General features: G+C 39.6%; 1 protein-coding gene across 5 annotated transcripts in view; it reads right to left on the reverse strand.

Moving 5' to 3' along the window:
• COL4A5 (collagen type IV alpha 5 chain) overlaps positions 1,743–22,355 on the reverse strand; it is an 81,191-nt gene continuing 60,578 nt past the window's right edge. For 3 of the 5 annotated variants that reach the window (XM_021406336.1, XM_021406340.1, XM_021406339.1), the window contains exons 36-53: positions 21,862–22,001; positions 20,074–20,200; positions 18,783–18,863; positions 18,091–18,189; positions 17,451–17,501; positions 16,412–16,597; positions 14,418–14,426; positions 12,113–12,121; positions 10,673–10,806; positions 10,198–10,270; positions 9,979–10,050; positions 9,506–9,634; positions 9,165–9,263; positions 7,672–7,884; positions 7,173–7,350; positions 6,498–6,612; positions 5,988–6,160; positions 1,743–4,522 (exon numbers count right to left, since the gene is read on the reverse strand). In XM_021406336.1, coding sequence (XP_021262011.1) covers positions 4,441–4,522; positions 5,988–6,160; positions 6,498–6,612; positions 7,173–7,350; positions 7,672–7,884; positions 9,165–9,263; positions 9,506–9,634; positions 9,979–10,050; positions 10,198–10,270; positions 10,673–10,806; positions 12,113–12,121; positions 14,418–14,426; positions 16,412–16,597; positions 17,451–17,501; positions 18,091–18,189; positions 18,783–18,863; positions 20,074–20,200; positions 21,862–22,001 — 1,970 coding nt within the window. In that variant the 3' untranslated portion in view covers positions 1,743–4,440. The remainder of the gene's footprint in view (positions 4,523–5,987; positions 6,161–6,497; positions 6,613–7,172; positions 7,351–7,671; positions 7,885–9,164; positions 9,264–9,505; positions 9,635–9,978; positions 10,051–10,197; positions 10,271–10,672; positions 10,807–12,112; positions 12,122–14,417; positions 14,427–16,411; positions 16,598–17,450; positions 17,502–18,090; positions 18,190–18,782; positions 18,864–20,073; positions 20,201–21,861; positions 22,002–22,355) is intronic. The other 2 variants (XM_021406338.1, XM_021406337.1) reach the window with 2 other exon arrangements.

The following is a 22,355-nucleotide window of genomic DNA, read 5'->3' on the forward strand; positions in this document are numbered from 1 at the left end:
TGTTAGAGGAACACCCCCAGCTCAGGCAGTTGCTTTGTTTCTTTGCTTTTCTTTCTGACTCACAGAGTTAATTTATTTTCAATTAAATTATTTTAAGATTATTTTTAATATCCTTTTAAAGAAGAGTTACAAGTTACAGAAGACTGACGGTCAGGAAAGTTGAGCTCAGTGGGCACAGAAGCTACTTGCTGGCACCGGAGCAGCAGCTGCTGCTGTGCACTCCACCCTTGAGCTATAGTGAGCACCTCCAGCGGAGCCAGCAGTTTGCTTGCTTTAATAACCAGTTACTCCTGACTCGGTTGCCAGTTGGGGCTGTTCTTAAGCATTGGTCACCAGTCAGCTGCAAATGGGTTGAGCTAATAATCTTCTAAAGCAAAAAATTCAAGATACTTGTCCTGTGCTTTAAAATGTAGCACGCTGCTCCTACTCCCCTGAGCTAATTACTGCTGCTGCCTTTCACTGGCAAGTGTCCTGCTTTTTGTCAATAGCCTGCCCTGGGAGGAGGAAGTTATTGCTGTCTCTTGCACAAAGCCCAGTGGAAGTAGCCACAGCAGCAGCAGAAATATCCTGTGTCTGACCACACTGCTGAACTGTCTGAAGGGTAACTTCTCTGGGAAGCAGCTGGTACAAACACGTAATGGTGCCCAGAGCAGTACACTCCTCAGTCTTGGAAAACAACTTTCCCTTGCTGCCCCTACAATGGCACTTCTGTACTATTAGCAAAGTCTGCAAAATATGCAAAGTATATGCTACGAAACACAGAACCTAGATAGAAAAACAGAACTTTTGGAACTCAGGCTTTGATTGACTGCAAATCTATAAATCACTTTCAAGTTCTAAAACTTATAAAACTGATACTTCCTCTCACCTTTGAGGTGAGAAATCCTTAGCTACTGGGGGATTGGCCTCTATGGCATAGGACAAAAACCTGCATGCTTAAGAGCTTTTTAAAGCACAACATTTACATGCAGTGGTCTAGTTCACTGTATTTCAAATGTTTTATGCTGCTCTGTGTGCCCACCTTGGTTTATAGGTTGACTGGAGAACCATTTCAGAAGTTTAAATCCCATATTACATGTGAACTTGAGGTTGAAGGAAGCAGTTCCCTTTCAGTCCTAGATGGCAATAGGAGTTACTAGAGACTAAGGGAAGCTATTGAATAGCCTGTGTTAAGCAGTAGTTCATTCTTTAATACTAGAGCAGTGTAAATGCACATTATGCGTAAGGTTACTGTTTCTAGGATTTGGAAACTAGTATTCATTTGGAAAATTGCCTTTTTTAACTAATAAGCACCATTGCAATTAACAGCACATGTTCTGGAATTCCATTCTGCAAGAAGCTTTCAAAAAACTGGACAGTGAGCTAAGCCCTTCTAGCAAGCTTTAATGCAAGTCCTTGCTGATGCAGGCACTTCCAGGAATTTGGTCCTCTTTCAACTTCAGCTTTCTTTCAAAGCTGTATGGTGCCCTCGAGTGGCTAAAGTGCTTGCCTTTTCCCCCATACAGCTTACATAAATGCAGCTGTTATTTTCCAGGTTCCTGCTCAAGATGAACTAAAGTAGGTTTTACATAATTAGCCAGGGAAATAAAAACTTTAGTTAAAAACAAATCAAACTTCAGGAAGAAAAAAGCCTAACTGTAGGTGAGGCTGATCCAGATCATGTTTAGGCTGAAGACTGTACATGTTCAAAACAGTGTTGTTGGTTTTTTTTTCACTTAAAATAATAATAATACATTTGCAAACACAAGGTTTTACCTGTAGTTTAATATTATATACTGATGGATAGCACCTAGAGGCCCCAACCAACATTTGACGCCCCCCAGTGTTGCACATAGACGTGTCTCTGCCCCAAAGAGCTTACAGTCTAAGCAGTCAAGAAGTGGGAGAAAATAATAACCATGCTTGTTTTTATAGAAGAGAAACTCAGATCTAATGCAGGTCAAGTGGTTTGCCCGTTCTAAGGTGCGGTATCTTTTTAGTCTCTACTGTGTGTCTCAGTTAAAAGATGCTCCTTCCTCTCTATCCTACTTTTAACCAAGAAAAAAGCCAAAACAAAGAAAAACTCTGAGAAATCTCAGCCTAAAGTTGATTAAAGTTCATGAGAACATACCTGTCAGAAGTCTATCTGCTTTTCTGCGGTCATCTCACAGGTTTGGGAACTACTCTGCTGCCACAAAACAAGCTGCTCTGCATGCTATCTATGTTAGACTGGAATTGTAACTCCTGTCTTGTCACTGTTCAGTGCGTTTTGTTGTGCAGGCTGGAAAAGAGGCCCAATCTTAGAAAGAAGCATCACTGATGCAGTATTAAGAACAAACGCGTTCTGCCCTTTCCTAGATCCCCATATATGAACACAGCTTCTTGGTGGCGGTGAGGCAAGGCAAGTGGAGTTGGTATAGACTCAGGTGAGGGCTGGACAAGCTCTTTACCCTGGGTGCTCCTGGACTTTAGCCTCTGTTTTGCTTTCTGGGGCTAGGAATAGGCTCCTGTGTTCATTTTAGGCTGCTGAGGGAGGAGCAAGTAGCAAGATATGGGCTTACAATAAGAGAGACTTAGCATTTTATTTTAGCTTTGGTAACAAGTTCTTGACTTGGAGGTAGCAACAGGTTCTGTTTATATGCATCAGCAAATCGAAATAAAATGAGTTAAAGGATGCACATCGCTGAACAGGTCACTCTCTACCAACATATATAATTGCACTAATGGAAAAAGGATAAAGCTATTCATATTTTTCTTTTTAAACTAAATAACCTGTTTCATACCTGAAAACTTTTGAAATCAGCACCAATCTCATTGAATAAACCACTGCCACCTGGGTTAGTCACCAGTCCTATGTCTTTGTCAAATATGCATAAAACAAGATTTCTGATGCTCCTTGGTTACAAGGACAACTGAAAGGAAAGGGTGAACAGCCATTAGCAGATAAATTATTAACAGTAGTCAAAATAAACAAATACTCTTCACCTGTATAAAGCTCTATGTTAATTCACAAATTAAGTTGTATTGATAGATAGTGGAGGTGACAATATACAATGAAAATGTTAAAGTATCATCATTTTGAAAAACAGTCTTGCTTTGGCCAGGGAGCTCTGTTTATACAGAAGTGTAAATGAAGCAGCACTGACCATAAAAGCAGAACAATCGTGGACAGTTATGCATACAAAAAGTGATCACTTTTCAGCTATTGCACAAATAGTGACACACTAAGACATACACAGTAGGATTCTTACAAAATGACATCAGAAACAAGGAACTGCATGCACCATCTTTAAAGGCCTTATGTGAACTGTACATACACAGGAGTTGCTATATACTGTAAATACATCGTGGATGCATATAAATTCACATAAGATCGAAAAGATTAAATTGTAAATAGGAAAAGATCAGTTTCCACCAGCTTACACTTTATTTTAGCGTTTCTTAGCGTGTACACTATGTTGGATTATATGTATGACTTCACTTCAGAGTAAAGAGAGGTTTCATGAAAGCATAATCTTAAATGCTTTGATAACTGGATATTCCCAAGGAGCAGCTTTTGTTGAGCTATACCAAATACTACTAAAATGTGAACGTGACTTTTACTGAGAATAGGAGGATATATGCATATGGCTAATCATTTCACATATCTTCACAAGATAAAAAAAAATAAACCAACAAACTTTTCAAGTGGATTGGGATCTCTAAGCACAAATAAAACCACTGATAGCATGGTATACGGTATCAACATTTAAAACCCTGATCAAAACGACTTCAGAATAATTGTGCATTTCCCCAAATATGACAGGTTGGCAACTGAGGAAGGAAATGAAATATCGAATGAGTAAATTGGTGTCAGAGTTGTAAATTCTCTCTGTAACATCAATTTTATAATAAAATACTGCTGTATATTTCAATTTTAGACATAAGCATTTTTATATCTGAGTCTGGTTCGTTTCTAAATGACTGAGAGTTTCAGCTAAAAAGGTGTTTACACAATATACACATTTCATTACTTACAGAGAAATAAGCTTAAAATCTCATATTAAAAACCTGGGATACAGTAGGGTTAGTAGCACCATGAAAAATGTTTTTCAAAACTGCAGTCTTGTTACTTTAAACATACTCAGTGCATTGCGTTTTTCTTTATTCTCTTGACTGATCAAAAAGGTGCCATTTTGGTACAGGGAGAGAAATGAAAAATTTCATCTTCTGATCCTTTGTGAACCACAAGTGTCTTTACCGTTTCCAGGAGGTCAATTCTTCCATCTCATCTTAGTCCTGTTGTCAAATATGTACCAAACAACCCTTAGCTTGGCACAAGTGAGGTACACTTGAATTTGCATGGTTAAAACAGTTTGGATTTGTTTTTTTGTTTTCTTTCTGCACAGTAGCACCATTGTTGCAGCTGGAGGACAGTGCATCTCAGGAATTTTCAACTGTTTTAAAACATCCTTCAAGACGTTACGTCTTCTTCATGCAAACTTGACAACGACTAATACGCGTCCTCAAGTCTCCAGCTTTCAGTGTCTCTGACTGAGGTTTACTGGTTGACAGACAAAACAGTAAGGCTAGGGTTAGCTTCTTCATTGTTCACAGAGCTGCAACTTAAGAATTCGGCTTAATTTCAGAGTTGGAGGTAAAACGTAAGCAGGAATTAGTCCTGTATTTAAGAGTTTCTCTTAGGAGCGATTGTTCTGTATATCCTCACAGCAGGTAACAACCTCAGTTTTGTCCAGTGCCCCACTATGCAAAACGTGCGCTCATCAACTGCTTCTGCCCAGTTTACTTTTTGTGCTACATCATATATGGGACCGAATGCAATTTTCATATATTAGGGACAGCCTAGGCTCCACAATGTGCAGTCCCCCTGCCATGAAATACGCATTTGTGATTTTTGGTTTCTCAGTTGAAGGGTATCACAACACTGTTACAGTGAGATTTGTAAATTTAAATGAAGTATTTGCCAAATAATTTACTTCTGTAAGGATATGGAAATGAAAGGTGGTAATACAACATATTTACGTAATGTGTGCTCACACAGTAGGTGCTATCCTTGAATTTTTTTTTTTAATAAAGCAAGTTGTATTTATGAGAGATGGCAAATAGTAGAAAGTTCAAAGATCCACTGTAGTTAGCAGGAGGCAGTTTCCACCATGAATTATCACTAATCAACTACCTCGAAAACTTGGAGATTATTACTTCATGTGCAATTAAATATTACAGCACAGTTGTTACACAAAACCCAATTAGAGGCCACTACTGCTATGTCACAATGCACACTGCCAGCCCTATACTACAAGGCCACATTTTTCAGGTTGGTGGCAGTGGGAATATTCATGAGGTTTTTACCAGCACAAAAACAAGGCAAAAGCATTTGTTTTGGCTGGTCAATTAGGAAGGGAAAAACCTGGAGGAGCTGAAATCCTAAAGGCAAAGAAGCTAATGACCTAATCCTTCTGCAGAGTACTAGTAAAAATGCTTGCCAGAGAGGCTGTGAAACCTCCTTCACACAAGGCTTTTAAAAACAGATTATACGAACATCAGCTTTAAAAGGTTTAAGTACTGTTGATCCTGCACTAGGGCTGAGAATTAGACTATGCAGATTTTCCACAGTTTCCCCTTACACCTGTCCCCTCTGTGTCTGTGAATCACCTTTTGAAATACTTGAGTCTAATTAAGAGCATGCAAGGAAAAAAAAAACAAGAAAACTAATCTTTTATACTCCAACTACAGTCACTACAGTAGGACTACGCTCAGAGAAAGTACTACTAGATGTGAGTGAGTAAGAGTTGATGTAAAAAGAATCTGACTCCTTGCAAAACAGAATGTGCCCTCACAAGTTTATACGTTGTATAAAAGGCTTACCCACGCACACACTTGAAAAACTGGTTGTGAGGGAGAAAACAAACTAAACTCTTCCCTACTTCCCTGTAAACACCTCTCTTTTGATCTTGAGAATAAATTTGGTTTCCAAACATTTCAGCCTTAGAAAAAACAGGTTTTCTTACCTGAACATTTCTGACACCTCTACAGTTGCCAGCCAGAAACTATAGGAATTGGCATAGTAGTTACAAGTGCCACGACCATGACACTCAATAAACGGAGCTGAGCGGAATTCTTCTAAACAGGATCCAGGTGATGCCAAGGCCTGCCCGGAGCCCTCTGCTCCAGCACTAGTGTGCTGGGGTAGTGGGGAGGAAAGAAACACACACACAAGAAACTTACAGTGGGAACTAGAAGTTAATAGCACAGGATGCAACTGCTAAAAGAAGCACTGTTTGGTGGAGATAATGTGATGCCAGACACCTCCACAACTATCCTTAGAAAGGCAGGACTTACAGAGTGTTATTCTCTCTATATACTGGAAAATTGTTGTTAATCTTGGCTGCCATGGTTATTAACTGAAGGTAAAGGCTTTCTAATGACTACCATTATAGTTTTCAACAGAGTGTTATAAAGCAGCTAGTTGAGGACACAAACAGGTAGTAGTCACTTCTGGAGTAGGAGGCAGTTCTTACCATCATGAAAGAGTAACCGATCCAAAGGGAGTCCCAGCCTGGAGGACACGAAGGAATCTGAATGGTCTGACTGTGGACAGCTATCACCATAGCAGGAGCTTCACACACAACACATCTGGACACAAGAGAAGCGTCAGAGAAACAAGTGACATTACGATGTATGTTTTACTACGAGTTATTACACAGAAAAAGGGAGACCTAGCTGGTAAGGGGCTGTCCTATTTATCTAGACTTCTTATGTATCTTGTGAGTGCGTTAAGACTGTGGTTCCGAGTACAATCTCTGCTCCTACTTCCACTCACAACCATTGGCTAAAATACAGAAGCAGTTCCTGAAACACAAAGTGTAAGCTCCAAGTCCGCAGGTGAATGCCTTAATCCTACAGCTACTGGCTCCTGTGTTTTTTCCTGTTCACAGTAACCCTGCACTCATGCTTCCTCAGGTCAGAAAAGCCCTTACAGCCTTTCAACCTCTGAGGATTACTGCTGCACGTAGATGGGCCTTTTCAGACAACAGACACTTCAAAATGAGCTCTTTTCCTTGTATTTCCCAGAGCAAAACATGACAAGATCAGTCTTAGAATATCCAACATGCAGGTTGGAAATACGTGGCGAGATGTACTGTTTCTTTATCCAGATTCTAAAAAAAGAGACCTGGTAGCCTTCTTTGTCTCACCGGCTAATGAATGGCTGAATGTTCTGCCCGGTCAGGGGCTCCATGCTCATCGGCATTGGCTCTGGAGTTGACAGCCAGTAGGAATAGTCATTCCTTGATGCAAAATTACAAACGTTGTTGATGTTGCAGAACATGAAAGGCATGGTGCTAAAACGTCTGAGACAGCTCCCAGCAGTACCTACAGAATAAGATACATAAAATGTGACAGCCAAGTTCTCGCTTCATTGTTTGCAGCAGTTTTTTGAGAAGCATAATTGTGAGTGCTCAGTATGTGTTATCAAATTGTCCCACGAGGGAAAAACTTAGGTCTCAATTTTGGTTTACAGTCTTTCATCCTGAATTACTAAGTGCAGCTTCTGGATGTAGTAGATCGTAGCATGCATCCCCCATCCTCGTCTAGGTAAGCTCTAGAATAGTCTTATCTTCATTGAACCAGAGCATTTGAAGAAGCACATACAACATCTTTCCCCTCAAAGACAGAGCATACAAAATATCTCACCCAAGTCCTGGCCATGGGCTCTCTCATTTCCTTGCACATACAGAAGAGAGAATCCATCATATATTCTTGAAGTTCCTTGTGGACATAGTGGTGTATCCCTAGTCTGGCTGTGACGAGTTATAAGGAATCCGTGAGCAACAGAAGCTGTTCCAGGAGGCCCAGGTGGGCCTTGTAAGCCATCAGGACCAGGGGGTCCCTGTATTCCTCGTGAACCTATTGACATGAGAGGAAACACAACACAGTACTTATTAACACAATTTCTTGCTCTTTTAGGAATAACACAGCTCTGACAGGGAGGATGGTGTAGTGAAGGTGCTTGTGAACTGAGGAACCTGAAATCTGCCAACACCATCTTCCTTAAACTACCTTAAACTGTTTTTTTCTCCTAAACTTGGTCAAATCATGAACTAATTATAACAGTGCAACTTCCCTGCATCATAGGGGTATTCTGAATTCAAATATGTTTGGAGCTGTGAGGCAGTAACATAACAACTGCAGTGGATATCACAGCTACTGCCGTAAGACCAAATCAGCTTCTTAATTCCAAAACATACTCATCTGCATATGTAGCTTGGTAAGATAAAGCTGAACCACCTTGTTCAAAATCACAAAATAAATGGCAGAGCCAGAAACAGAAGAACATCTCACCCTAGGGCATGCTCTAACAAGATTCAGCTAAAACCCATAATGAATAGAGAAACTGTAGTCAGTTTTGGAGTAGATGACAAAGTGCAAATAGGCTAGAACAACCTTGAATGAGAGCAAGAAAAGAGTGGTATTACTCTGAGAAAAGCATCAGAAAAGGCATTTGTTACTGAATAGCAAAGTACCAGAAAGTATAACTACAAATATTTAGACTATTGTTAACATTTTTTTCACTTAAAATAATGCCAGATTTCACAAAGCTACTTAAATGAAAAACTAAAAAGGCACTGTGGATTTTTATACTGTTTTAACTGTTTAAATTCTGGTATTTTTTTCTCACAAGGCTGCAACATAAAGCTACCTAATATTTGTCTTCTGCTTTAGACTAAACTGTTCAGTGCGTGGTCTTTTTTCTCAGGTCAGTAATTCTAAGCAATAACTTCATGGTAGTTTGATCTCTGCATATTATGCTATCATCTCCTTTATGAAGTCTGCTTTTCCTCATTCATGATTTCTGTGTGAAGACAAAAATTATTTCACTAATCTCTCAATTCTGCTTCTTACTTTCTTCCTTTCTTGTTGTGCCTCATCACTGCTCCAAAGAGGATTCCATTCATCTTGAGATGGAGTGTTCTACAGTATTATTCAGCAATGACTAACAATGTGCTAATCCCAAGAATGTTCCAAACTGAAGTCTGTTCAACAGCCTGTAGTATTTTTGCACTGAGAAAATCCTAAAATTATGATTTTATTATTCTCACAAGGCAAACGTCTCTTCCCAGTGTTAGCTGGAACTCAATAGGGAGCATCTCTTTTTCCAGCGAGTCTTCGTGGGATGAACACTGTACCTGGTTGGCCTGGAAGACCTCTCTCTCCTTTACGTCCTGCTGGGCCATCAAAACCAGGGAGTCCGTCTCGCCCTGGATCACCAGGAACACCAACTGGACCTAGAATAGACAAACAGGTAATTGAAATGAAAGCTCTTGAAACCTCACTACAGAAATGTTTAAGCTGTCAGGGGTCATCAGCTGTTTCTTCATGATACATTAGACAAGAACAGGTCATTAAACCAGATGTATACATCTGGATACAATCTCACATTTTTCTTTAGCTGAATTCAGTCACACGTTGCAACATGCAGTTAGCTATACTACTTAGTCATTTTCCATGCAGCCACCTAGAACCATACCTGGCAATCCCTGTGGCCCTGCCAGTCCAGGTGGCCCTTTTGACCCAGGCAGTCCTGGAGGTCCTGGAGGACCAGGGTCACCTTTGACAACAATGCTTCGCCCAATGGTACCTGGTAAACCTGGTGGACCTGAGAGAGAACAGCTCAGTATTAGATAAATCAGGATGAAAGAGAGCACTGAGGACAGTTTAGTAGCACACTATTTCTGTTATTTATTACAAAGTCAGCAGCCAAGAGCTCTATAACTACAAAAAATAAGTGTAGGTGTATATAAAAGGCAAAAAAGTGCTCTTAGTGACACCTCAAAGGACAGCTCTTGCAGAAGTTAATCCAAGTAGACTGCATACAGAGTATAAAATACAGGAGTACAGATGCTCTCTTAACAACTTCCATTGCTGGCTGAGACCCACAGCTGCATAACAAATTCTACCAACAGGGATCAAAGTGACAGCAGTGCTACCCAAGACACCTACCTGGTGGGCCTGGCAGTCCTTGACTGCCCGTGAGGCCAGCAGGTCCTGCAGGTCCAGTGGGACCCTTCATACCTGAAAGATCAAATTCACACAGTCACACAGTGAAAGAACATGATGTTTTATAAAATGTGCTGCAGAATGGCCCAAATCAAGCTTCCTGCCTCCCTGAGAAGCTGCTACCATGTCTGGAAGTTTTCACTTGAAATGCTAATTAAATACCTGGGAATCCTGGAACACCTGGAACCCCGGGGTCACCCTTCATTCCATTCAGACCAGGACGACCGGGATCTCCCTGAAGAGAACAGATTCATGTTAGTCACTCATCTCTCCAGTGGTTTCAGAAAAGATGATAAAAACAGTGGGTAGAGGACAAATTAGTACATTCTAGATCTGTGAAGTAGTGCTTGAGAGGGCTGAGACCTTGTATTCTGCTTGCTCACTGCCTGGTACAGCAGGTGCCATCAGAGAACACCGGAACGTGAACCCTTCATTGGCAACTCCAGCTCCCATGGGAGTATAACAGGGAAAACCTGCCTGGGTACTGGGGGATAAAGAAAAGACTCTCCACCTTGCTGCGAGACAGATTATAATAATAACCATATTTTGGCTTTCATTTTACTACAATAAAAGGCATATTTAACCTAAACATGTTCAATTTTTATTGCATTTAAAAATAAACCAATTCTTGTCCTACCTGGCGTCCAGGTGGTCCTTGGTCTCCCTTTTGACCAGTCAGGCCAGGTTGGCCAGGCTGTCCTGGATTCCCTTTTTCCCCTTTAAGTCCCCCACTGCCTGGTGGCCCTCGTGGACCTTCAGGGCCTGGTGAACCTTAACGTTGTGGAACAAACACACACATATCAGTACATGTCAGCTGTTCTACACAAGTCTGTGCCTTCGGTGTAAAAACAAAATAAAACACCCTAACTAAAGGGAAAACAAATAGAGGGGTTATTTGTACCACCCAAATCAGGAACCAAGGCTCCTCATCTAGCTGATTAAGAGAAGCAGGTCTCCCTAGACAGCAGTGCAAATCACCTGCATTAGGAACTTACCAGCAACCAGACAGCTCCCTTTTAGTAGGAGCCAAGAAAACCCAAATTAGCTGGCACAAATATACCCTCTGCTGCATACCTCCAGCATTGCATTCACCATCTCCTAAGTGCTACGTTAACAGTCTCAATAATGTAAAAATATGGCTGCTTTTTTGTTGCTTCCAATACCGACAGAGAAGCCTAGTATCTGCCATTTACTGACTGCTCAGCAGGAGGAAGCCCCTCATTCTGTCTTGCCTAAAAACTAATTAGTTTTAACTAGTGTTGCAGGCACTTTATATTCAGTGACACTGCAGCTGGTTTGCCTACCTTTAGTAGAATTACGCTATATAAATCTAACAGGGGAACTGAGCCAGTCTTTAAATTTTCTCTTTGCAACAGCCACATTAAACCAAAAGAAAGCAATGGACTTAAATGAAGCCTAGCTGTTCTAAGCACTAAACAATGAGACTGTGCACCTTCATTCCACCATCTAAATAGAAAGTAACTTATGGCAAAGCAAACTCTAAGCAAATGCCGCAACAGCTAAGAACACTTTACATGTTAGATCTCCTAATTGGATTAACGTAAGGATCTCTTTGCAGGACAGTGGCTATGACATTCTCCCCTGTAGCATAACAAATTAGTAACACGTAGCAGTGTGCTGCATTTTCGATTCTTCTGAAACCTCTGAGAATTTAAAATGCCCTTTGAAATCCTCATTGTCTACATTCAGTGGATAAACTCGATGAGCTGTACTTCTGCATGCAAATCTGCGTGTAGAATTAATTCCAAGATTTTCTTTTAAAAATAAGAGCAATTTTGTACTATATTTCAACACATCTCCCACTGCAGTTTCAGCTACAGAAAACATCCCATCATGCAACAGGCTTTTGTGTTCATTTTGTTCTTTTTAACTGCTCCAGTATTGTACACATGCAAAACAACAACAGGCTACCATCTGAGGCACGCCGATCAAACACACACAGCTTGCAAGGTAACCACAGTCCTTAAAAAGATAATTACAGAATTACAGGAGAACACCCTTTCTCTTATATCAAACGCAACGCAGTAAAATAAAGTGACTGAGTTAAGAGTCTAACCTGGAGGACCTGGAAGGATCAGAGTTCACCAAAGCCCAATGATCGATGTTAGAAGGGTCAGACATCACACAGTACAAAACAAGATTACTAGTTAGAAATAGTACAGATGACAGCATATACACTACACATCAACCCATTTCACCAGCATATTTTGTATTTAGAATATAATCCACATGCATGCATGAGACCATACATGAGTTCACGATATGTATTTTCAGATACAAGCTATTCTGGTGACTTGGCTCTACTAGGACTAATTTGACATTCTTCATTTAATGACAAACTTAAAAGCTTTACTAGATGTGTTATTGCTTTAACATTACAGCTGAGGCCTGTGCCTGGTTAGTCCTACTCACAATGCAGTTTACACTATGAAACCATTTCACTGACAATATTCATCACTCACAGGGCCTGGAGCTTGGCAAATACACAGGTACGCTGTGAATTTCAGCTTATGCTTGAGGAGAATGGTGCTTTGGGCAGGGCAGGAGTGTGACTGATACAAGGACTTCACACTGCTTATCAGGTAAGAGTGGCAACTATCTGTGAACAAAATCCTAGGACTGAAAAGTAGGTATATACTTCCCAAAACAGTAACCAGAATTGACATGGATTAAAAGGGTTGTAAATGCTATAAGCAAAAATACAAAAGCAAAAAAACCAGAAATTTAGAATTTGTTGTCTTTACTGTTGGCATTGCTTTTTCTTACTAAAAATACCCCAAAATGCTCATTTGCTTGCTAAAAGTTATTGTGGAAAATGGCATGTGATGACACCCTTAGGAAAATCACTTCAGTATCCTTTTGTTTAAAGGTAAGCTGGTCTTCCTCCTGAATTAATATGTACTGCAGCTCCTGTGCCACTTGCATCTTTCATGTCAGTGAAATGATTTAAATATATCGATGTATAACCATGCAATCCGCAGCTAAAAACTACAATAAATACATATCAAGTTTACCTTGGTGTACTATTTCTTACATATTTGGTAAATCATTTTAAATACTAGTTGTAATACAGCTGTTAAAAATAATGACATGGACATTTCATTGTTGCTGTTAAGTACTCATAAACCTTCTTTCACTATTAAATAAGTTTTGCTATGATTCATAAATCTTTCCTGTATTTGTTGATTATTGAATGCTGTCTGAGCAGAGTCTCAGGGTGGAACAAAATACGAAGCAATTGGTAAGTTCCTCTCAGCACAGCCATGATGCTAATTCTCTTCGACACCACGGTTACTGTTTGTGCGACCACATTTTAATTAAAAGGTAAAGCCATTTTCTTTTCTTCTTTTTATTTTTTTGCTATTATTTGTTTCCATGACTGCATAAAGCTAGATATACATTTCGGTTTTCAAGCACCAGGGGCTACCACCTTTGCTACCTCACAGTGCTTCGGACAGCACACTAAAAACTTCTCCAATTTTGACAACGGTTCTTTGCTTCATAGAAGTCATCATAGCAAAACTTAAAGAATTCACTATTCTTATGCAGATATACTAAGTCATTTTCAATCTAGGCACAAATGGGAATGTCTCCCCAAAAGCTGGCCCGTGCTACGTGCTGACTGCTAGAATTAAGAAAAGCTTGTGAAAATTACCAGTCCTGCCCCTCCTCCCTAGCGGTAAGAAAGTGAAGCCAGTGTGCCTCCTTTCAATTAAACAAACCCATGGTGAAGGAAGAGCTTTCCTCATTTCCTCTAAACACGTGCTGGTGAAACAAAGCAATGGAAATAAGGATTTCCCTGCACTGCAAAGTTAAAATGCTCTGTGCTGGGAATACTAAACATTTCCATTACTCTGTGAAACTCCATGTGCTCCTACGGAGGCTCTTGGTATAAAAGGAGCATTTTATTGAAGTTATGTCAGTGCATCCAAAATCATCAGCAGCAGGTGTTACAAAAACCAATACCGTCATTTGTCCAAGCTACAAAACACAATTATGCAGCACAGGCCAGGAAGGACAGTACAATATGGTTGTGGGTTTTTTTTTTTTTTTTTTATCTGAAGAGGAAAGGTAGCATATCTTTTTTTCACCTCCTCTAGGAATAAATACACTAAAGTAAGTTTCACAGCTGGGACACTATAGAAGCCTTGTCAGTCTGGGCCCACATGATCTTTCACTGGGGGGAAAGCAGTTCTTCCAGTGTCAGTCAGTCCTACAACAACACGGAACCCTAAGTTCTTTTCTCCCACAACTTAAAAGGTATGTAAGGAAAATGACTCAGCATATCTACATTCAGACGCTAAAAAAGTACATACTTTCATCTTCATGCAAAGTTATTATTTTGGAGTTAAGGGGCTAACCTGAGGGACCTGGGAGTAGGGGGTCAGAGTTCACCAAGGTCATCATTAGAACAAGGGGAAAAACATCAAAATTGTTAGAAATATCAACAAACTAACATATTCAACTAAACCTTTCTTTTTAGATTTAGCTCAATATTTCTTTACACACAGTATGCAGAACACCAAACTATTATTATTCATTGCATTGAAAAATTGACATATGGAATAACAGCAGTGTTTTGTTGCCCCGGAGATTGGCTTCATTTTATCCTTGACGAATAAATCCCTCCCAACATCATCTATCCAAATTTGGTTTTGGGGCAACTCAGCTGAAGTCCATGTTTCATCATGTTTGACTTCATCACTTCTACTAATCTTAGAACATACCCAGAAGTCAACAACAGACAATATATACATACAACTTCTGTTTTTATTTATGTCCCTAGAAAGGGAGTAATTTGACAGCCAGACAGCTACTTTTATGACTAGCTGCCTTATTTGAAACATAAAAATCAGAGTTCAACAACAGACCGTTATCATTTGAAACAAAAGGCTGGAGTGCTGATTGTACCAGAACTGCAATAATAGTTTGGTTTGTCTACATTAGTTCACGCATAACTGAGTGAAACAAATGCTTCACTTCATACATTGCATGCAACAAAAATAGAAATAAGAGAAAGAAAGAGAAAAAGAGAGAGAACATGGCTGAGCAGAGCCTCACTGGTTGTTTTTTCCCTCAATACCCATAAAACTGCACAAAATGTGTCCCAGAGCTACTCTTACTTCCCCAGCTGATTTGAGTCAGTAACCACTCAATTATACAGAGAAGTGTAAGCAGGATTAGAAGCTTCATCAAAACAGCAATGCTACAGCAGAGCACAGCATCTCAGCCAGTAGTTGTATTACATACACGTCAGGAGATGCTTAGCTGGTTTACTTTTTACTATTGTTGTTTTTAAAGAATGTTAAATTCTTTCCAAATGTTTACTTCAAAACTATATTCTCCTTTGATATTTAAAGCAAAAAACACACACTATTTTACAAATACACCAGCTGAAAACTGACTTTCCCAAATAAACATTTGAACAACAGAAAAATCTGAGGTGAGAGTTTGAGGGCAATAAATAAAAATATTACTTCTTTATATATATGCAAACAAAAAACTGTAGTCAACCATTAGCTGGGTGTGAAAGTACTGTCTTCTTTAAGGAGAATATCAAGCACGTTAAGTGAGATGAGTCTTACTGGTGCCAAAGTACTTCTAGACTTAAGATATAGCAATAAGCCTGGGTGAGGGCTGTGCCAGGCTCATTGAAGTCATATATTTTAAGAGTATTATCTTAACGTGATTAAACATCCTATGACAAAGAAATCAAATTCTAAAACAAGCAAGGAAGTTGCTCAGCAATGTTAACTCAGCATGGAAAGTTTCTCATTCCCAGAATTAGTTGGTGCAGGAACAAAGTGCAAACATGGAGTGGAAAGATGAACACGGCATGATGGTGCACTGAATCCATGGGAGCCACATGACACGATGGAGCAATGTTACATGACACGAAGGCAAAGAGGCAGCTATCCAATTTGATCATGCTGTGATGCTAACATGGATTTGATTTTCAAGACTCTTAAAATGATGGGGTTTGTTACTTTTGGGTTTGTGCGCGATGATGTTTGCTGATCAAGTGACAGTACTGCAAAAGGTATCAGGTGCTCAAAAGTCGGTATCGTGCTCACTAGATGATTTCTGTGACAGCATGCGGAGAATTTCACATTTATTATAACATTGTATTTTTGCTGCCAGGTATCAGAAATTAATAGAAACTGAGGACGTTTTATTTTTAAGTACTGTTACTTTTGGCAACAAAATGCTCTGGTTGCCCATAAACAATTAAGACCTGTTCCATGGGTCTTGAACTTTCCCATCCAAATAAACTGAGAAAGTCTAAAAACTGATAACCTACCAGCAAAAAACAAAAGTACTAGAAATTGCTGATAGATATGGATCATGCCCTTACCTGGTCTTCCTGGAACACCTGGTGGGCCAGGGCTACCTTTAGGACCTTCCAGAGGCGGCCCTGGTAATCCTGGAGGACCTGGTGGACCCTGTAGACCAGGGAATCCCTGGAAACCTGGTTCTCCCTTCAGGCCTGGAAGTCCAGGGGGTCCTGGTGGGCCAGGTAACCCCAGTTCACCTTTTTGCCCTGTAAAACCAAACAGCCGTATTTATAAACACTGTTATACACTGATATATGAAAAATTCCAAATGTGAATTTGCAGAGCTCTCTCTCTCTCTCTCTCTCGATGAAGAAGGTGCAAGTCTGACCACAACTTACCTCAACTGTGCAGTGAGAAAATATAAAATTGATGCAACAAATTCAGAAAAGAAATAGGGGCTAATAATTTTAGCAGGAGAATATGCTATAGCTTCTGAAATGTTAAAAGAACTTACTAAGTTTCACTTTACTACTCACTGACACTGTAATTTATAACCATCCTCAGAGCTTATGAACGTACAAGCAATGCTTTCATGAGCTTTATATACCTGCAAAGAAATCCTGTGAATATTAAAATTTCAGTATTTTTTTTGAGACATTGCTGAAGGTTAAGACATACATGCAAAATTCTCAAATAAGTTTCAGGAATCTAGGAATGTTACTGGAAAGTAATACAACTTAGGTTGTGAAGTTGCTTTTGAAAGCAACTTTCCAAGCAGCCTCATTTGTCATCTGTTGTAGGAAAGCTTTATTTACTGAGACAGATCAGCAAAGTTCCACATAATGCAGCAGACTCAATTACCCTGTGTGGTTTTATTTTGCCTGCATAATTCCTAATTTACAATATTCAGCAGTAAGTAATGAGTGTCTTTATTACCTTGGTTAACTTAAAATGATCTACTGTGAAGAAAACATTGTTTCTTTCCTACATTCATTTGTTGCAGAAGATACCATGTTGGGGTTCGGTTTTTTGTTGTTACTGTTCTTATTATACAGACAGTTTCCATTCAACCTTTTTAACAACAATAACAACAAAAAAACAGCAACGAAACTACTCTACCTGATAATCCTGGGAGCCCTGGAGGTCCTGGGCGCCCAAAACCCGGCAGACCTGAAAAGAAATAGATTCAGTTAATAATGAACATTTAGCTTTCAGGTTTCCAGGAAGAGGAATGCAAGACTGAGAATGATGAAAGTGCAGCTCATCTAAAACCCTGCTTCCTTCTTCACACGCACAGTACACATTATAGCTAAAGCTTTTGTTACGAAATATATCTGTGTCTTTCATAATACCACGACTATTTATAAATGTTTCCATCCACTCACAACGTGCTCTTTCAGATTTTGGCTTATAAAACATGTGTATTTCTTGTTGAGGTTCTGTGTTTAGGGCAGACGTTATGCCATTTATCCACTCTCTCACTGAGCTGAAGCAATACAGGTACCACTGAATACAAGAACAGGGCCCGTGTTGAGCCATGTCAGGGAAGAAAATCTGAGAGCTGATTGAATTCTAGTCCTGTGCTTCACAGGCATCTTGACAGCACCCTCTGTGAACCATTCAGCAGCTGGAAATCACAGAAACAGTTTGAAGGTCTATGGATAGTTAAAGGAAAATATGGAATAGAAAAAGCAGGATGTCACAATGCATATTGAAGAAGACAAAAAAGAAAAAAAAACAACACCAAAGGATACCTAACCTGGTTCGCCCTTCTGACCAGCTGGTCCAGGGATACCATCTCGACCAGGCTGTCCCTTCTCCCCTGGAGGACCAGGAGGGCCAGGACGACCAGTATCACCTAAAAGGAGGATAGAACACATGAACACAGTGAAGCGTGTCCTACAATACAATAAAAATAAAGTCAAACAAACAAACAAATAAATGTGCCCTGCTCCCAACTGAATCTGAAGGTGTAAGAGTGCAGTATCAAATTTACAGGGGTGTAATCTTAAAATTAAAACCTCTTTCCTTTCTCTTTTTTTCTCCCTCCCCCATTCCCCTTGACAATTCAGAAAAGGCTTTTATGCCCATGACCATGTAAATTATTGACTAAAAATAACAATGTTTCTCATCAGCATAAATCAGAATTTTTCTCCTATAAAATGATGTTAAACCACTGGAATAGAAAACCAAAACTTGTAAATACTGCAACAGTTAACTAGTTGTTTCAGTGGCTGATGATATGATTAAAACGGCAGACAAAAGTTGTGAAAAGCAAGTTAAAATTTTTTTGTTTGTTTCATTTCAGTGAACTAAGCGTGTGCAATGGCATCTGAGCACCCACATATGTATAGATGCATTTTCATGATATTAAGAAGAAGAAAGGAAGTGGCTTCACATGTTATGGTTTTCACAGAAGTGGGTGACATTTGTCACACTGTTCATGCTCACCTACTGGCCCAGGGGGCCCAGGCAGACCAGGATTACCTGGAGGCCCTTCGATACCTTTTGGTCCTGGAATTCCCGGTGTTCCTGTAAAGTACAGACATTTCATTAAACACAGCGGGAAAATGGCTTTTTATAGGTCTTGAAATACTACAGTCTGGGATGCCCTGAGTAACAAATTAGCTAATTGTATCAAGATACTGTATTTATGTCCATTCTGCATATTTAAAGCTGAAGGAGAAGATGAACTATAAAGGAAAGAACATACAGAAACAAAACATACTAGTATGACTGTCCTTACTGCTACTTTCAAGACTCTGTCTTCTTAATTGCTGAGTGCCAGTGGCCAAGGACGGAGTCAGTCTGGCAGTCTGCTAGGAAATTACCATTTTAGAGACAGGTATTTCTTGTTGACAACAAAGTGAAAGCATTGTGAACTATGGCTGGCCAGTTCTTCCCCAGCCTTCTTAGTATTTATACCTGACTCTAACCCCTACAGCATGATCTGAGTGGGAGGTAGGAAAAAGTGATCATCTGAGCCTGACAGAGGGAGTGCCCGAATACAACATTTTGATGCAGTTTTTCCATGCATGGCATGAAGCACAGGTTAAATACTCTCAGGTTCATGGCCAGGTTTTGTTCCCTGCTAAGCCTTCTGCTGCCATGACTACACTATTATAGATTCTCTGGCTCCCTAAGTTAAAGACAACTCAAGCATGCTTGTAGAAAATTCTGTACCGCTTCGTAAGTACAAACCTTCATTTTTTGAAGGTTTAGATCACGTAAATTGAGAATTGAAAGAACTGATATATACCCATGAACAACCTACTAGTATTTCCAGAAAACAGTACAAAGCTTAACTTCATAATGCTTCAGAAGGATTTCCCTTTAGAATGTTTAGACAACAAACACTATTAAAAAAAAGGTTCAGCTTTCCTGATTACACTATTGATTCATGAAGGAAAAACTTAAGCCAAAACCAGGTGTTTTGTGGGTCAGAGGAGGTAAGGATCCAACCAGCCACTCAGAGGAGTGGAACATACTGGCTCACACAACTACTACCCCCCTCAAAGCAGATGGGTCATTTCACATCGCTCTGAAGCAATGCATTCACACGCTTGTGCTTGCATTGACAGTTCCAACAGCACAAAGCTGACAAGCAGCAGATTCCTAAAAGCTTTTGAAAGTAGAAGCAGCACTCCACCAATTACCCACTGTGTTTATATATATATATATATATGTACACACCCACTTAAGATAACAAGAGGGAACAGAAAAACATCCTGTTCAGAATTACCTGGGAATCCAGGAAGGCCTGGCTCTCCTTTTGCACCTGGACTGCCTGGTAATCCAGGCAAACCAGGATTTCCAGCTATACCTTTACTGCCTGGACTACCCGGGTATCCAGGCAAACCAAGATCACCCTAGAAAACATTAAGCAGAAATAAGAACCCAGTCTCTGCAGGAGCAGTATGTCCTTCTTGTACGTTCCCAGTCTCACCATCACAATTATGTTGTGCATGTTTCTTACATCCAGTTAATGTTAACAATCTCACACACACACAAAAAAGCCCAATAGCAAACCAACATTTTCAGTTTGCCAGCAGAACTTTCTCCTAATCAAATTTTCAACTGCTATTAAGAGAGCCAAGCACTTTCTTTGATACTAGTGACGATGCAAGTGAGAAAGGAAAGTCATCTTGCACATATCTGCACAATCCTGATGCATTCCTATTTAATCCTAAATTGTTGTGCTCACATACCAGTTCATCGACTGGGATTTCCCAGAACTTTTTGGTAGTTTGACATTCAAAAACCAGAGACAGCTTTTATAGTTTTAGCCATAACCAAATGTCAAATCTTAAAGGTTATTTGGGTTACCAATATACACATACAAAACCAGAAATGGGTTTAAAGCATAGATATAAGGAGTGAACAGCAATTAAGTAAAGTTTTTAAAAGTAGAAGGATAATTAGCTCATCTCTGAAATGACATAATTATACGCATGGTAATCAAAAATGGAACAAAACAGACAGGAGAACTTCGGTGTTCTATAAAACATACCAAAAGTTGGTCTATTGCTTTCGACAGTCTTGAAAGAAACATACAATGTTTTTACTAAGCGTAACATCACCTGTTATTCACCTATCTGCAGGGACTCAAGCAATCTTCTACCTATTGAGGCTTACTCTCTGCCCAAGTTGCACAACTGCCTAGGAGTATCAAGAGAATTTTGACAACTGAACTGAGGATTGTGGCACTAGAGAATAAGCAGCAAAACGAACGTGGTCCTGGGCCCGCAACATGGTCCTGGGCAACCTGCTCTGGGTGACCCTGCCCAAGCAGGAGGGTTGGAAGAAGTAACCTCTAGAGGTTTCTCCCAAATTCAAACATTGTGTGATTCTGTGAAAATGCAATCAAGTTTTAAGAAGTCAAGATTCTTTCACTAGGCAGTACTCCATGACAATGGAGAAGAAAAAAAGAAAAAAACCCAAACCTGTGGAGCTTAAATCATGCAATGTTTTTGCTAAATTAATTGCTGCTCAACAGCAACTGTAAAATATCAGTGAAATCTGCTAGGTGTTCTGTAAGTCCTTTCATCTATTCTTGAGAGTGACAGAAAGGATACCGTGAAGTGTTAGTGCAAAAGTTCTCTATACACTTTAACATTTTACACAGCATTAATAATGATATGTCATTTCCATAGTAACTTATTCTTAAATGCATAGTCTTAACTTTTTTTCCGGAATTAACTGCATTGTTAGACACGGGAACAAAGATACTTGTATAAATCCATATCCGTTCTCAAAACGTCAGTGAGCATCAATGCAAACCGGGAAGCCTGGTAAATCATCTTCAGCTCGCAGCAGATTAAATTATACATAAATATTTTCCCCATTAAAATTACAAATTTTTGCTCCCACCTCAGAAGAACAGACTACAGGAAATCCCGTTTGTTCTTCATGTATTTATATGTATATTTATGATTATAAAAATTAAAATACAGTTTTCAAAAAAAAAAAAGAACAACAAAGCATCTGATTTCCTCATGTAATTTCCTACTGAAAAATGTTGTAAGTGTACCTTTGGTCCAGGCAGACCAGGAATACCGATGCTTGAAAGGCCAGGGTCACCCTTCTCCCCTTTCAGTCCAGGAAATCCAGCAGGCCCAGGCTGCCCTGGACGTCCTGCTATTCCTTGGCTGCCTTTACTTCCTGGGGGACCTATCCAGAATACAAAATGCAAGTTTTGTAATATAAATAAACCTTCTGCAGTGGTTCAGAGAAGTCACGCAAATTATACCAACTGAACTAGTCAGGACTAACAAACTGGCTTTGAATAACGAATATTCTTTTATTTTTTAACAACTACAGCAATTATCTAAGAACTTTCATGAGTTTTTCAGGACATCTCTAAGATTTCTTTCTTTCCATTCTTAACGTACACAAATCCAAACACCTCTTTTTATTACAGAGGCACAATTTAATATCACAATAGTCAGAAATGGGAAGTTTTGTTTCAGCAGTCATTATAAAGACTCCTTCCCCTGTTATGTTTATATCTGATGTCTGTCTAAT

This window comes from Numida meleagris, chromosome 8 (assembly GCF_002078875.1).
Source record: "Numida meleagris isolate 19003 breed g44 Domestic line chromosome 8, NumMel1.0, whole genome shotgun sequence".
NCBI classification, from domain to species: domain Eukaryota; kingdom Metazoa; phylum Chordata; class Aves; order Galliformes; family Numididae; genus Numida; species Numida meleagris.